General features: G+C 37.9%; 1 protein-coding gene across 1 annotated transcript in view; it reads left to right on the forward strand.

Annotated features, from left to right (window-relative positions):
• NTF3 (neurotrophin 3) overlaps nucleotides 1-12,259 on the forward strand; it is a 48,054-nt gene extending 35,795 nt beyond the window's left edge. The window contains exon 2 of the mRNA XM_005147971.3: nucleotides 11,430-12,259. Coding sequence (XP_005148028.1) covers nucleotides 11,430-12,224 — 795 coding nt within the window. The 3' untranslated portion in view covers nucleotides 12,225-12,259. The remainder of the gene's footprint in view (nucleotides 1-11,429) is intronic.
• Nucleotides 12,260-13,046: the final 787 nt, after the last annotated feature.

The raw sequence follows: 13,046 nt of genomic DNA on the forward strand, positions 1-13,046 counted from the left end.
ATACACTCTGCTAGACTGGAATACTCTCACTGTCTTTGACTATTAACCCCTAAAGGTAGTCAAAGTCACAGCAAAGTGTTAACTGAGAGCTAAAATTAGAAAACTTCCGTGTCTTGAAGAGAACTGCATGCTGGAAATGTTATCCACACGAACACTGATGAACCAGGGGATTCACAAGCAAAGTTCCACTTCGGGCAAATTTTTACAAGGAAAAAAATGCAGAGTAGCTAGATTTACCGGAACAGTCTTTACCCTCAGGACAGGCCTATATGTGAACAATTTGCTATAAATTAATGTCATTTAGTAGAATTACCTTTTACTCTAAATGGGCAATAGCTTTTATTCAGATGCAATGGGAAAAAGTGCAAGTCTTTCATGGGCACATGTTATATTTTTGAACTTCTCTCCACAAGGAGGGTTCAGGAGATCTCACTGTGCAGCTGGGAGCAGTTCTAGGAGAGCCGTCATGATTTCACAGCGTAAAACTGAGCAAGGTTGTTGGTAGAACTGATGTCTCATATCAGGCCAGCTTACCAGCATATCAGGATAGACAGACTTCTAGGCATATAAACTCTTTTTAATCTAAAGGTTTACATTCTTTTCCAAAGAAGCAAACTTCTAACTTTACATTTCCCCCCAAACAACTTTTCTGTATTTACCAAAAATACAAGACCCTTCTTCTCTGAGAATGACTTAAAAAATATAACTTCAAGATCATTGCAAGCAAACTACACCACCTGTGCAAAGGGTGGAAAAGGTATTAATTATATACTGCCATGCTAATTCCTCACTATGATCCTGATGCAAACAATTCAGTTACATGTTACACGCATGCTAAAATAAGGATCAGCTGTTAATTGTCTCTGGCCACATTGTCATTCCTCTGCACACCTGACTGTGCAAAAGCATTGTCTGATTCATGCTGAATTCAGTGAGCTCCAATTGGTGGTTTTAAAGTATCTGGATCAGGCCTGGAGTCCTGCTCTTGAGAACTCTGAATCAGATACTTTGTACCTGCTGGTCTAATAAGACTTTTTCGTTTAGAGGTTTGTGAATCTTTGAGAAATAGGGAGAGGCAATTCAGAAACAAATTTTGATTCACGAAGTGGTCATGAATGTATTTCTGTACACCATAAAGAAACCCAGCTTTTGCAAATAAAACACATATGCACTTTTGGATGAATATGAAATTATATTAAATATGAAATGAAATAATGAAATAATGAAATGAAATGGGGCTTCCCCAGGAGCTTCTTGTGCCACAATCCCCATCTCATGAAGCACACTTGGGGTGGCAGTGCATTGCATGTGGAGGCATAGCAAGGTTCATACTCAGTGCTTGGGAGAAATTCTCAAGCAGTAATGCTGCTCATTCTAAGCAAATGGTACCTTAGAACTGGGCCTTGTAAGAGGCAGCATTACCTTAACACTGTTCCTACTCTCCATGCAAACACCTGTATTCAAAGGTCACAGTAGACCTGGCAAAAAACAAAAGAAATACCTAATTTTGGATTTTGTTTTGTTGTTTTTTTTTTTTTTCCAAGAGAAATATCTCAGGGTAACTTCAGGAATTTTTACTTCTAACTAAACAAAAGATCATTTCAGTTTTAACTAGCATTCCCTATTACTATATTTCTATTTTCTTGTGGGTGTGAATTCTCTTTGTACTCATAAGCTAAGTTTAGGAACGCAAAATTTTTCATACTGAGACTCCAATATTTTTTGAAGCTGTAACCTTTGTTTTTTTCTGTTTGCTTGCTTGATTGCCCTATGTTTCTTAGTTCATAAAAAAAGAAAGAAATTGGAAGGTATTAAAAACTATGGAAGAGGAAGTTTCCAGTTTCTAAACAAAACAAAGCAGAAACCCTTTTGGTTTCAGTGTAAAATCCAGCAAAATAATGATCTTGAAATTCACAGTTTGAAACAGTTTTCTTCTTGAGTTTCTTAACACTGGAAAAAATGCTAATAAAAAAAAAGCGTTTTTAAAATTTATCCTTTTTTCTTTCTGCAAAAAGGAAAAGGCAGGAAAGGGACAAAATTCTGATAATCTGAGGGGTGCTTCCCTTTCTCCTCCTGCTACTAAGTTGGACAAAACCCACCTCAGGCATTTAAAAATAGAATTATGAGAGCAATGTGGACCAGTTCACCTTAACCCTTTACATGGCTTCCCTTGCTCTTTCCAGGAGACACCAAATATAGCTGTGCCTTTGATATACCCAGAGGCCAGGCTTGAACCCCCCTGAAGTGTGGGGAGGTGAAAGAAGTGAGTTTCATCTGGAAAACTACACTCAATTTTAATTATGGAGAGCTTAAGCCCTCAAAGCATCTCTCTGACCAAAATAAGAGGAACTGCAACTATTGCCTGACTTTAGTACATAACAATTAATCAGCCCTGGTTGAGCCAAAGTAGGTCCAGGTTGACTTGAAAAGTTAATGGATCTTCAAACTGCTTTAAAAAAAGAGACTTAGATGGAGTTTCAGGGCTGCAACGAAACATGAAACCAGGCCTCTTTGGTGTGGCTTTGGGCTTGTTACAAACATCTTGCAGAGCTTGAAAACTGCTTTTGATGATCAGCCGAACTTCCCGTTCCTTAGTTTAATCCCATTTTTCCTGATTGCACTCCTTTGCCCCACCCTGAAGTGAATGCTCTCTGTCACCAATCCACTGTGCTGTCATGCCCTGTCAGCTCATAGCAAAGGCTTGCACATCCAAAGCAATTTCCTCAAAAGTCAGTTATACAACCCTTCTAGTCAATTTTGCTGCACTTTCCTAATTTTTTTGCATATGACAATATCTTCCAGTTTTTACACAGCTTTTTCAGTTTTTCTGCTGTGCTACAAAATGCAATGGAATGCCTCAGTATTCTCATTTGCTGAATACAGTGCCTTTCCAAGGTTTTAGATCATTCCTGGGGCTGATCAGGTATTGCTCCTTTCTAAATTTCTTTTCCCTTCTGTATATCATGGCTCAATACCACTATTCCCCCAGCACGCTAGCTTGTAATTTCTACTTTGACTTTCATTTTGTAATTTTCTGCCAATATTTTATGTCTCCATCTCCCCAGCAGAGATTGTATTTCTCTTTACTCACTGCTGTTTGCATCCCCTCCAAATTCAGCTGCAAATTTAATTTGTTTTCTGCATGGCCCTGCCACTTTTAAGAAACAGGAATGAAAAGATTAACTAAACACGCAAAGAGTTTAGCAGCTGAAATTATCCACTACCATGATTTAGTTCTGGTTCTTTGTATTCTTCTATTTATAAATGACTTCTCGAAAAACAAGAACAACAAAAAGCAATTGCTAAGTATGGGATAATCTTGTTTTTGTAAAATTAGCCAGGTCTAGTCAAGTCATTGGAATTTATTGATTTAGCTAAGGATATGAGCTTTAAAATTCTTGCTGCTTTGGACAGTTTTCAGAGCTACACAGTACTAATATGTAGACAAACCAGCTTTTGTGGAAATTGTTTACCCAACTATGGCTTTAATTCTTTGTCATGACTAAGATGCAGCTGACTGCTCATCTCAGATGGCATTGGTTTTATTTCTTTGCATTTTGTGCTTGTCATTTATTTATCACACTTCCATATAGCATTGCAGATGGATTTTACTGATGCGGCTAGTACATGAGAACTGCAAGGACTTTACTGATACAGCTAGTACCTGAGAACCCCAAGTAGCAGCAGAATACCTGTATGACCTTGCAATCATCACAACTTTTGTCTATCCAGTTTCTGTTCTTTAAACCGGTAACAATGGGAGCCCTCCTACTTTGTTGGTATTAATATAAATGCTTATGGAGTGCTCAAATATCAGTGACATGAGAATGGTAAAAGAAAACAGAAGATAATTTACACTGAGAATATTTATGGAAATATATTTGTTGAGATGCCTCGTTACTCTCAAAACAGGCAATCATCTCCCACACAGCATCCAGGGTATCACACTGTAATGCTGTTGTGCCTTGTGTGGAGAAAGGAACTCTTTACCTTTGTTCTCTTAGGACAACAGCATCCAGCTCTTTGAGGGAGAAAGCAAAGGATGTCAGGCTATATATCTGGGACAATAAACACCTCACACCATTCCACAGATGTAGAAAGTAATGGACAGAGACTTTGACTTGACCAAACTCTTCCATTGAATCAGAGAAATCAGGATACTAGCCCCCCAAAACCTTGTTCTGACCTTCTCAATACAGAGATCAGTTAGTAAACTGGTTAATGCAAAATTATACCATGGCAGTCAGGGTAGGCATAGACAGGTGTAAATATCATGTCACAAAAATGTCAGTGATGAGAGGAATTAAAACAGAAAGAGGTGTGGCTGTGACTGAGAAAAGCCTGCTTACTTCTGTAGTTGATTATAGACCTGGGGATGTAGCTAGTATGGTTGACATTCTACCAGACATTATTAATAGTGAAGTCCCTTGCTGGGACTGCTAGAGGATGCTGGGGAGTGTCAAATGCCTCCAGGGAGGTTTCAAGTGCCCTGAACTCCAGACAATGTTGGTGGCGGGGGAGGAAGGTGCAGGGCCAAAACCTAACTTTGCACAAGGTGTGAGAAGCAGCTGTTGTTCCAACTAGTGAGGTAAGCACGGAGGAACTGCTTCTGACCTTTTTCTCTTGGAAACAGGCAGGTATGTGTAAGGTGATCACTTTTTGATCTCCAGAAAGATTTATCTGTGGAAAGATCAAATATAGCCACACATGCCATTGCAATCAGCTGTGCCTGAAATGAACCAATATTGCCATGGTTCTACACAGCACATTTAACTGTTCATAAAACATTGGCCCTTGCAGAAGATGTATTATCACAAAACTGTCCCTCAGAAAGTTGTCACCAGTGAGAAAAGCTTTCCTCAATGAGCAACAGGGTCATGGTCACAATAGTCGTCATAAATAGTATTGTAGATTGGTTCAAAGTGCAGATGATACATTTCATACTTGGGTGAACAGCTGTCTTGATGTGCTTTGCTCAGCCAGTCTTTTGAAGAGGAAAAGGAAATGTCAGTGACTCAGAAGACTGAACTCCATTTCCAAAAGAGATTAGGTATACACCATTCACTTGAGACTACTGGGGCTCAGTGTTCAGATATGCCTTCTCTTTTAAAAGTGGCCTCGGGTAATGCATACTTAAAAACTGACCTGCTGCAGAGATAAAGAAACTTTGGTGGCCTCAGCTTCATATACGATGTGTAGCTGCATTCCCTAGCCCATCTGCAAGAGGAATGCATTAGTTTCAAATTCCTTCACTAACTTACGTTTTGGTTGACCCTGAGGATGGGAGGGTTAACACTTAAAGCTGCCATAACTCAGTCACACTTGATTTTGTCTCTGAATTCTTCAGCTTCTTAGTGGGTCTGGCTCTTGTGAAAGCTTTAGCTTCAAAACGTATGTGTTGAAATTTCCATATCTTGAGTAGTGGAAATGTTCAGGAGGGTCTTATCATCTCTAGAGGCATTGAGCACTCCACAGAAATCTACCTGAATAAATTCTTCTACAAGAACATATCGTCCAAATTATCGATTATTATTATGAAATACAGTGCAAATTTTCATATGCAACTATTGCATACTTGCATCTTTCTGAATATTCAGAATGCAGTGATATTTTTCTTGTTTGTACCTTTTCAATATCCTCTTAAGCACAGAGGAGAAGAGCTGCGTTTCTTCTCAACATGGTTATTAGGATGAGGGAATCAACAGGGTATTCTGCTACTTGTTGCTTTCTGTGAGTTTGTGAAAACAATGCTTAGCAAGCAATGAGAATAATTACACTGTCGTCTCTGGCAAAAGCCTGAATAAGCTGTCAGCCACCACAAATGATCATTAGTTACTCGGTCTGAAGAACAAAAGCTGCTCTTAAATTTTTCAGAAAGTGCCAAATACTTCAAGCTGACTTACATAAATCATGTTGGGAATTACAATACTGAATATGAAACTCACCAGTCACTTTTCCTTCTATTCCAATTCCTCTTAGCAATGATTTAAAAGTAAATGCTTAGGCAGTATCTCACAGTACTTCACTATTTTCCGTTATTTTCACAGAACTTCATTGTTTTCACAAAACATATTAAATGACACTTTGCTCTTCAACTGCTTAGACTGTTCAGAAACTGATTAAAATAAAGCAATATTTTTTAATCACCACAAATAAAACAAAACTAAACAAAGCTTCCAACATTATGTAAAGTGTTGAGTCAGAAAAAAAGCAGAAAGTGCTCTGCCAGAATCTGTTGGGGATTCATTTTATTAATGGAAGTGATAGGTAAGCTTATTTATTTCTCCTAAATTTAGGCTTCCTGAGACACCTAGATTAGACAGCATTAATGCTCTGTTAACACTGCATTGATAAGCAGGAATAAAACCATTAAAACAAAGTAAAACAAACCTATAGTTGAGAGATCAAACAACTTTGTAATGCATGAGCTTTTTTATCGGGTGTGCCACAAATGTCAGCAATCTTTAAGTCAAACTTGTTTAGTGCAAATTAACAGCTGACTCTATATTACCATCCATAATGCCTAATTGTCTCTCAGTTCAACTTCTTGCTCATTTAACAATCTTCTTTGCTTCTGTTGGATGTTTGCAATCACTTTTGAAAGCCTGGGTAATATCTCTGAATAAGGGGAAACTACCACTATGCAAAGGAACTAAGTCAAAGAGACTAACATATCTTTCCACCTTTATGTCCAGTGCCTTTCTAAATTCCACATAGCAATGTTTTCTGAGCACATTTGAAGGCTGATTTGAGAGCCACGTGCTTTCACCCCCTTTTTAATTAAATTGAGCAAGATCTCAGGGCATCCCAGCATCTAAAAGGGCAAACAGAGCAGCACAGCACAATAGCAGAGCTGGTCCAAAGCTTTGCAGCAGACAAGGAAAAAAACTTTCTGGAATATGTCAGCAGCCCTAGATGAACCCCCAAGATACAAAATAGAAAAGGAATTGGGTGATACAGGAGGAAAGAGACATAAACCAGGGTGGATATCCCAGCAAGAAGATTGTGTCAGGCTGCTTATGCCCATTCTAGGTAGCTGCTTACTATCTGTGGCACAGGCACAAAGTGAGACAAGTAGTCTACCATTATGTCCAGCCACTATTGAGTCCCCAGTCAAATGATGAGTTTGACATAAAGTAAAAGGTCAAAAAGGGATACCTTTAGATGTGAATCCAGAGAAGGCACTGGATCAGTTCTTCTGGATTCACATCATCTAAACTGTTCTATAACCACATGGCTTTGAAGGTATGTAGTAGGTACTACATGGTAAGATGAATATACTGGTTCAGTTGGATATGTTGTTATATCCAATGTATACTGAAGACCCATTAAAATCATGTGGTTTCATACACCTTACTGTTGACTAGCTGTGTGTCAAGCTGACCTGACAGCCCATGGAAACAGAAACTGAGCTCAGGTACCTGCATTAATACTCTAGCACAATCAAATATCAGGCAGAAATGAAGTGGAAACAGTCACTGATTATGGTCTTCTCTATCTGTGTCTACTAACATTACTTCGGTTGATACTGGACTAGTGAGCATTCTGCTGGGCTGTGCTTTTATTCTGAAGTCACCATGAAATGATTGCTTCTGCCTATTTGGGACCTAGACCCAAGCCCTAAATATAGTATTCTAGTCTGTACTTTCTGTAGGAGTGTAAATAACATTGTGCCCATTTCTAGGACCATTCATCACACTTACTTGACTGCGAACCATCCACAAAGACAGCTAAATGACCCTTTACAGAAATTTACATTTGGAAAATTTCAGGAAGAACCTTGAAGAACAAGAAATGTGTCTCACAATCACCAGCTAAGTAGAAAAGGTTTAGCTTGAGCAAAATTTGCTTTTATTTGAAAGTAATACTTTAGATTTTAAATATTTTTAATAAAAGAACAAAAAAAAATAATGTGAAGAAATACATTCTTGAGACATTTTTATATCATTCTTCAAAAAAGCTAAAGAAAGAGGTATTGCTAATTGTGCTGGAGTAGTTTCTACTAAGGTACATACAAATCTGTGGCCCAGGAGCCTGGAAGTTAGGTTAGTCTCCTTTTAGACAGGATACCTCTGTTGAAATCTTGCCTCTGAATGCAAGTCACCTCTATAGGTAACTTACTCACTAGGCCACAGTGACTAAGCTCTTTTTCTGTTTTGTGAATTCCATTGTGTAACTTCTGAAGCATGTCCAGAACACATCAGAATTATTTGCTTTGAAAATAAGAAAACATAAACATTTTAATATTTTATATTTTCCTCACCTTATCAGTTTAGCAACATACAAAACAAAAAAGTAAAAATTGCATATCTTCAATTTACACAGCCGCAAAGTTCTATTTTTGGCAATGAGCCATTTATCAAAAAAAATATATAGTCAAGCCCTACAAACCAATTCACTTTTCAGATGACTTATACTCAAAAAAGAGCCAAAGTCATAAACCAGCTGCAGTTTCCCAGTAATGTCCATTTCTCATAGCTAGAATAGTTCTTTAGGCATATTCTGAAGTGCTGGACGTCATAGACAGCCTGACAATTTCAAGTTATGGACTGGAATTTCTCAGCTTTCCACTTCTGAATCTCCTAGGTGAACTGTTTTGGAGGGAATCCCTGAAAACTGCAGTCTCACCAACCATTTAAATTTTGCTTCCAAATTTTGAACCCTGAAACAGTTCATAAAAAAATAAAAATTAGTTCTGAAACATTTTTGCTTTTGAAGCCAATAATTAGCCAAGAGGTAATCACCCTGTAATTTGAATTTCAGACTAATTTAGCGCACTTCCCTCCAAATCCACATTAGCTTCAGAAAAATACTTCTAAACATCTTCTTTCCATTAACAAGGTTCCTCCATGGACAAGAAAAATAGCTTATTTGAACTGATCTAATTCTGAGGTCCCTGGTCCTTTCTTTTTGTGCACACCATGACAATAAAGAGAGTCTGCAGGAACTCCAGTCTTATTTTTCCCACCTCATCACCTGCTCCAACTTGTGTATTTTGCTAGTGCCACTTAGTTTTGAAACTAAGCAGACCAGTGATTACATGCAGCTGCATGTTGGCATGAATAATGCTTTCAGCTTTTGAGCTGAGCATTGTCAGAGCTTTGTTCACCATCCTATGGACCTGTGTGTCATACTTCATGTGGGTTAGCCCTTCTGAGTGCTGCAAGGCAATCTGCTGAATGACAGCTCTTTTATAATATTTTTACTTGTTTAAAAACCAAATAATTTATTGAGGGAAGACCAAACTGAACAAGAAGAAGTCCTTTTATACAGCACAGTCTGGGTTCTGAGATCCATCTACATTAAGTTCGTATTTATTTAGGTATGACAGTAATTGTATGGTAACTGAAAATCTTGGATTTTTTTTTTCCAAAAGCATAACATTGCTGCAAGCCGCAGTCTAGATTTAGGTGAACTCATACTGTGACAAACTGAGAATGGAGAAAACACATTTCTTGTCCATAAAAGGACAGATCACACATCCACAGAGGGTAGCTCTGATTTTGCTGCAGTTCCAAACTATGAAGTGGGGACTCTCTGTTGCTAAAAGGAGTTTTACTTGAAGTGTATAGAGGATTGTCCAGTATTGTTTTCTTTTTTTTTTTTTTTTTTTGCCTTCTTAAGCAGAAAATGGTGGGTTTTTTGTTTTTTTTTTTTTTTTTTCCTAAAGTGGAAAATCTTCAATTCGAGAGGTCTGATATTGCCACAATTTCTTCTGAGAAAAACAGAGAATCCATAGCATTACCAGTAGAGGGAGGGGATACTTCCCCCTGTGTCCAGTTCTGGGCTCCACAGGGCAGGATAAACATGGACATATAGGAGCGAGTTCATAAAGATGATTAAGGAACTAGGGCATCTGTCATGTGAGGAGTGTCTGAGAAATCTGGGTCTGCTCAACCAGAAGAGAAGGCTCAGGGTGATGTTGTCAAAGCACAGAAATACCTGATAGGATGAGTAAAAAAGATGGAGCCAGGATCTTCTCTGTGATGTCCCATGAAAGGATGAGAAGAAACAGTGTGTTTTGAAAGGAAACATTTGTTTCCATGATTTAGTATTTTACATTGAAAATTTATTTAATTTAAATGTAAATGCAAATAGAAAATGTACAGTATCCACATGGAAAAATCCCACCTCCTTAGACAGATGCTCACAGTTCTCAACTTCACAAACAGGGTGGCAGAAAGATTTAACAAGAAATGACAAATGAGCTTCTAATGATGCTCAAAAGTTAGAATTACAAGGACACTACAGGAATCCATAGAGAGCAGTGGATGCCAAAGTACAGTATAACAGAGAAGAACCACACTTTTAGGTCCAGTTTTCAAAATCTTGATCTTGACTTCATTTTGATCTTTTTGAATAAGATTCTTCCTCTGGGGGGAGAGAAGGGAGGGATGGAATGTGAGGGAGGGAAAAGGGGTAAATGGAGGGGAGGCAAAAAGAGGAAAAAGCAGGGGAGGGAAAAGGGGGTGTGGAAAGGGGGTGTCCTCCACCCGCTCTTAAATATTTCTGAATACTGTCAGTTTTGTTCCACTTTATACAAATATAATAAAGGAACTTCATTAAAAAACAGCAACAACATAAAAAAACCCAACAAAACAACAACAAACAAAACAAACCCCCTTACCCCCAACACAAACAAAACAGAAACATGCCCCAAGCCTGCAAACAACTGGTACTAAATGGCCTGTGGATCCATCTGAATTTCCTGCTTGCATTATAGAGGCTTCCTGAAGTTCAAAATATAAGAAACCTCACTTTGCTACTTGACTGCATCCTTTTCCTTCAAGAATGTATTCTATTATAACACCAGAGAGAGAAATAGAAAGAAAGAGCTATTGAAACACGATATAAATTTCCAAGTTTTTGATAATGCTCTTAGGGTAAAGTCAAACACAAGCCATTAGATGAATAGGAATTTGATGGATCCAGGAGATCTCAACACACAAAACTTGTCAACAGCTAACAAAGACAGAACTTCCTCATTTTACACCATTAGATAGTCTGTTACTCTGCATAATTTCTTAATTTAGAAACTAAACCACTCTGCAGAACAGACTTAGTGAACATGACTCTGACCTCTCTCTACTGCCAAGGCCTGGATGTGCTATCCTAAGAGCTACCTACCTCTGCAGAGAAAGGACCTAACTGATGTATATGCCACTATGCATGGAAAAAGGAAAGGTCATCCTGAAAAGTTCATGCAATACAGATGAAACACTGGAAAACAAAAAGAAAAGAAAAGAAAAAAGACAGAAAAGGGTTACACTCATTATAAATATATAAATAGTACCTTCAAAGAAACACATAGCCTATGTACATCTATGAAGTGCAGATGTTATTAAAACAAATCAAAATTTTCATGTTTACAGCCTCTAATAAACTTTCTTATTTAATTCATTTTATATTGACTTTCTGTTTCTCCGCAGATCTTACAGGTGAACAAGGTGATGTCCATCTTGTTTTATGTGATATTTCTTGCTTACCTTCGTGGCACCCATTCTACCAACATGGATCAAAGGAGTTTGCCAGAAGATTCAATAAATTCTCTTATTATTAAACTCATTCAGGCAGACATTTTGAAAAACAAGCTTTCTAAGCAGATGGTAGATATTAAGGAAAACTATCAAAACACACTGCAGAAAACAGAACCTCAGCAAGACATAGATGGAGATGAAAATGTGAAATCAGACTTCCAGCCAGTTATCTCAATGGATACAGACCTCTTAAGGCAGCAGAAACGCTACAGCTCTCCCCGAGTCCTCTTGAGTGACAACACACCGCTAGAACCACCGCCACTGTACCTCATGGAGGATTATATTGGAAATTCTGTGGTGGTGAACAGAACCTCCCGGCGTAAAAGGTACGCAGAGCACAGAAGCCACCGAGGGGAATATTCTGTTTGTGACAGTGAAAGTCTATGGGTCACGGACAAATCGTCTGCAATCGACATTAGAGGACACCAGGTAACTGTTCTGGGAGAAATTAAAACAGGCAACTCTCCAGTTAAGCAATACTTTTATGAAACAAGGTGTAAGGAAGCCAAGCCTGTAAAAAACGGTTGCCGTGGCATTGATGACAAGCACTGGAACTCCCAATGCAAGACATCCCAAACTTATGTTAGAGCACTGACTTCAGAAAACAATAAACTGGTAGGCTGGAGATGGATAAGAATAGACACCTCCTGTGTGTGTGCATTGTCAAGGAAAATAGGAAGAACATAGATCTGCATCTCTTTGCTATATAAATTATTACTTTAAATTATATGATATGCATGTAGCATATAAATGTTTATATTGTTTTATATATTATAAGTTGACCTTATTTATTAAACTTCAGCAAATCTACAGTATATAAGCTTTCTCTCTCATAAACAAGAGTAAAGGGTGTGTGCCTCTGCTGTGGGCAACTCTGGGTTTTTTAGACTATGTGACACTGCTTATTGGCAGCATACCATAACCTTACTGTAACATCTGTGTAAAATCAGTATTTTTCATTCAGTATTGTCAAGCCAGTGACTGTCGTTTAGTAAACCTGTTAAAAAACAGATCAATGTCAAGAGTTGTGTACATATATTTCCAGCTTTATACATTCATGTTGAATTGGATGCAGTGTTGACTCCTCACCTCCAAACAGAAATGGACCAAAATACGTGTTGTAGCCCACAGATGATGTCAACACTATAGACATCAAGTATCCATAAAATACAATTCCTGTGTATTATGCCTGTTTTGCCAGTGAAATGGTAATTTTCTCTCTGTAAGCATTTCAGAATGACTGCTAATAACCCAGTAACTTTCATTTATGTTTTTGAAGCACATTTGTTTTGCAACTGTTTCTAAAGCTGCCAGTTCTTCATAGAAAAAATATGAAAAAAATCTAAAATATTTTTAGCAGAAACTTACTGAAGCCAAGAACCAATCTGAATGGATCTTTAATGTAATACATAAAAAACTATTTCTTCAGAATTCACTATTTATTTTGATCAGCATCTTCCTCCTCAGTTATCTTCTGCTTGCATTTTGGATCATTCCTCTCTGTCTGTT

The sequence above is a fragment of the Melopsittacus undulatus genome, chromosome 5 (assembly GCF_012275295.1).
Source record: "Melopsittacus undulatus isolate bMelUnd1 chromosome 5, bMelUnd1.mat.Z, whole genome shotgun sequence".
NCBI lineage: Eukaryota > Metazoa > Chordata > Aves > Psittaciformes > Psittaculidae > Melopsittacus > Melopsittacus undulatus.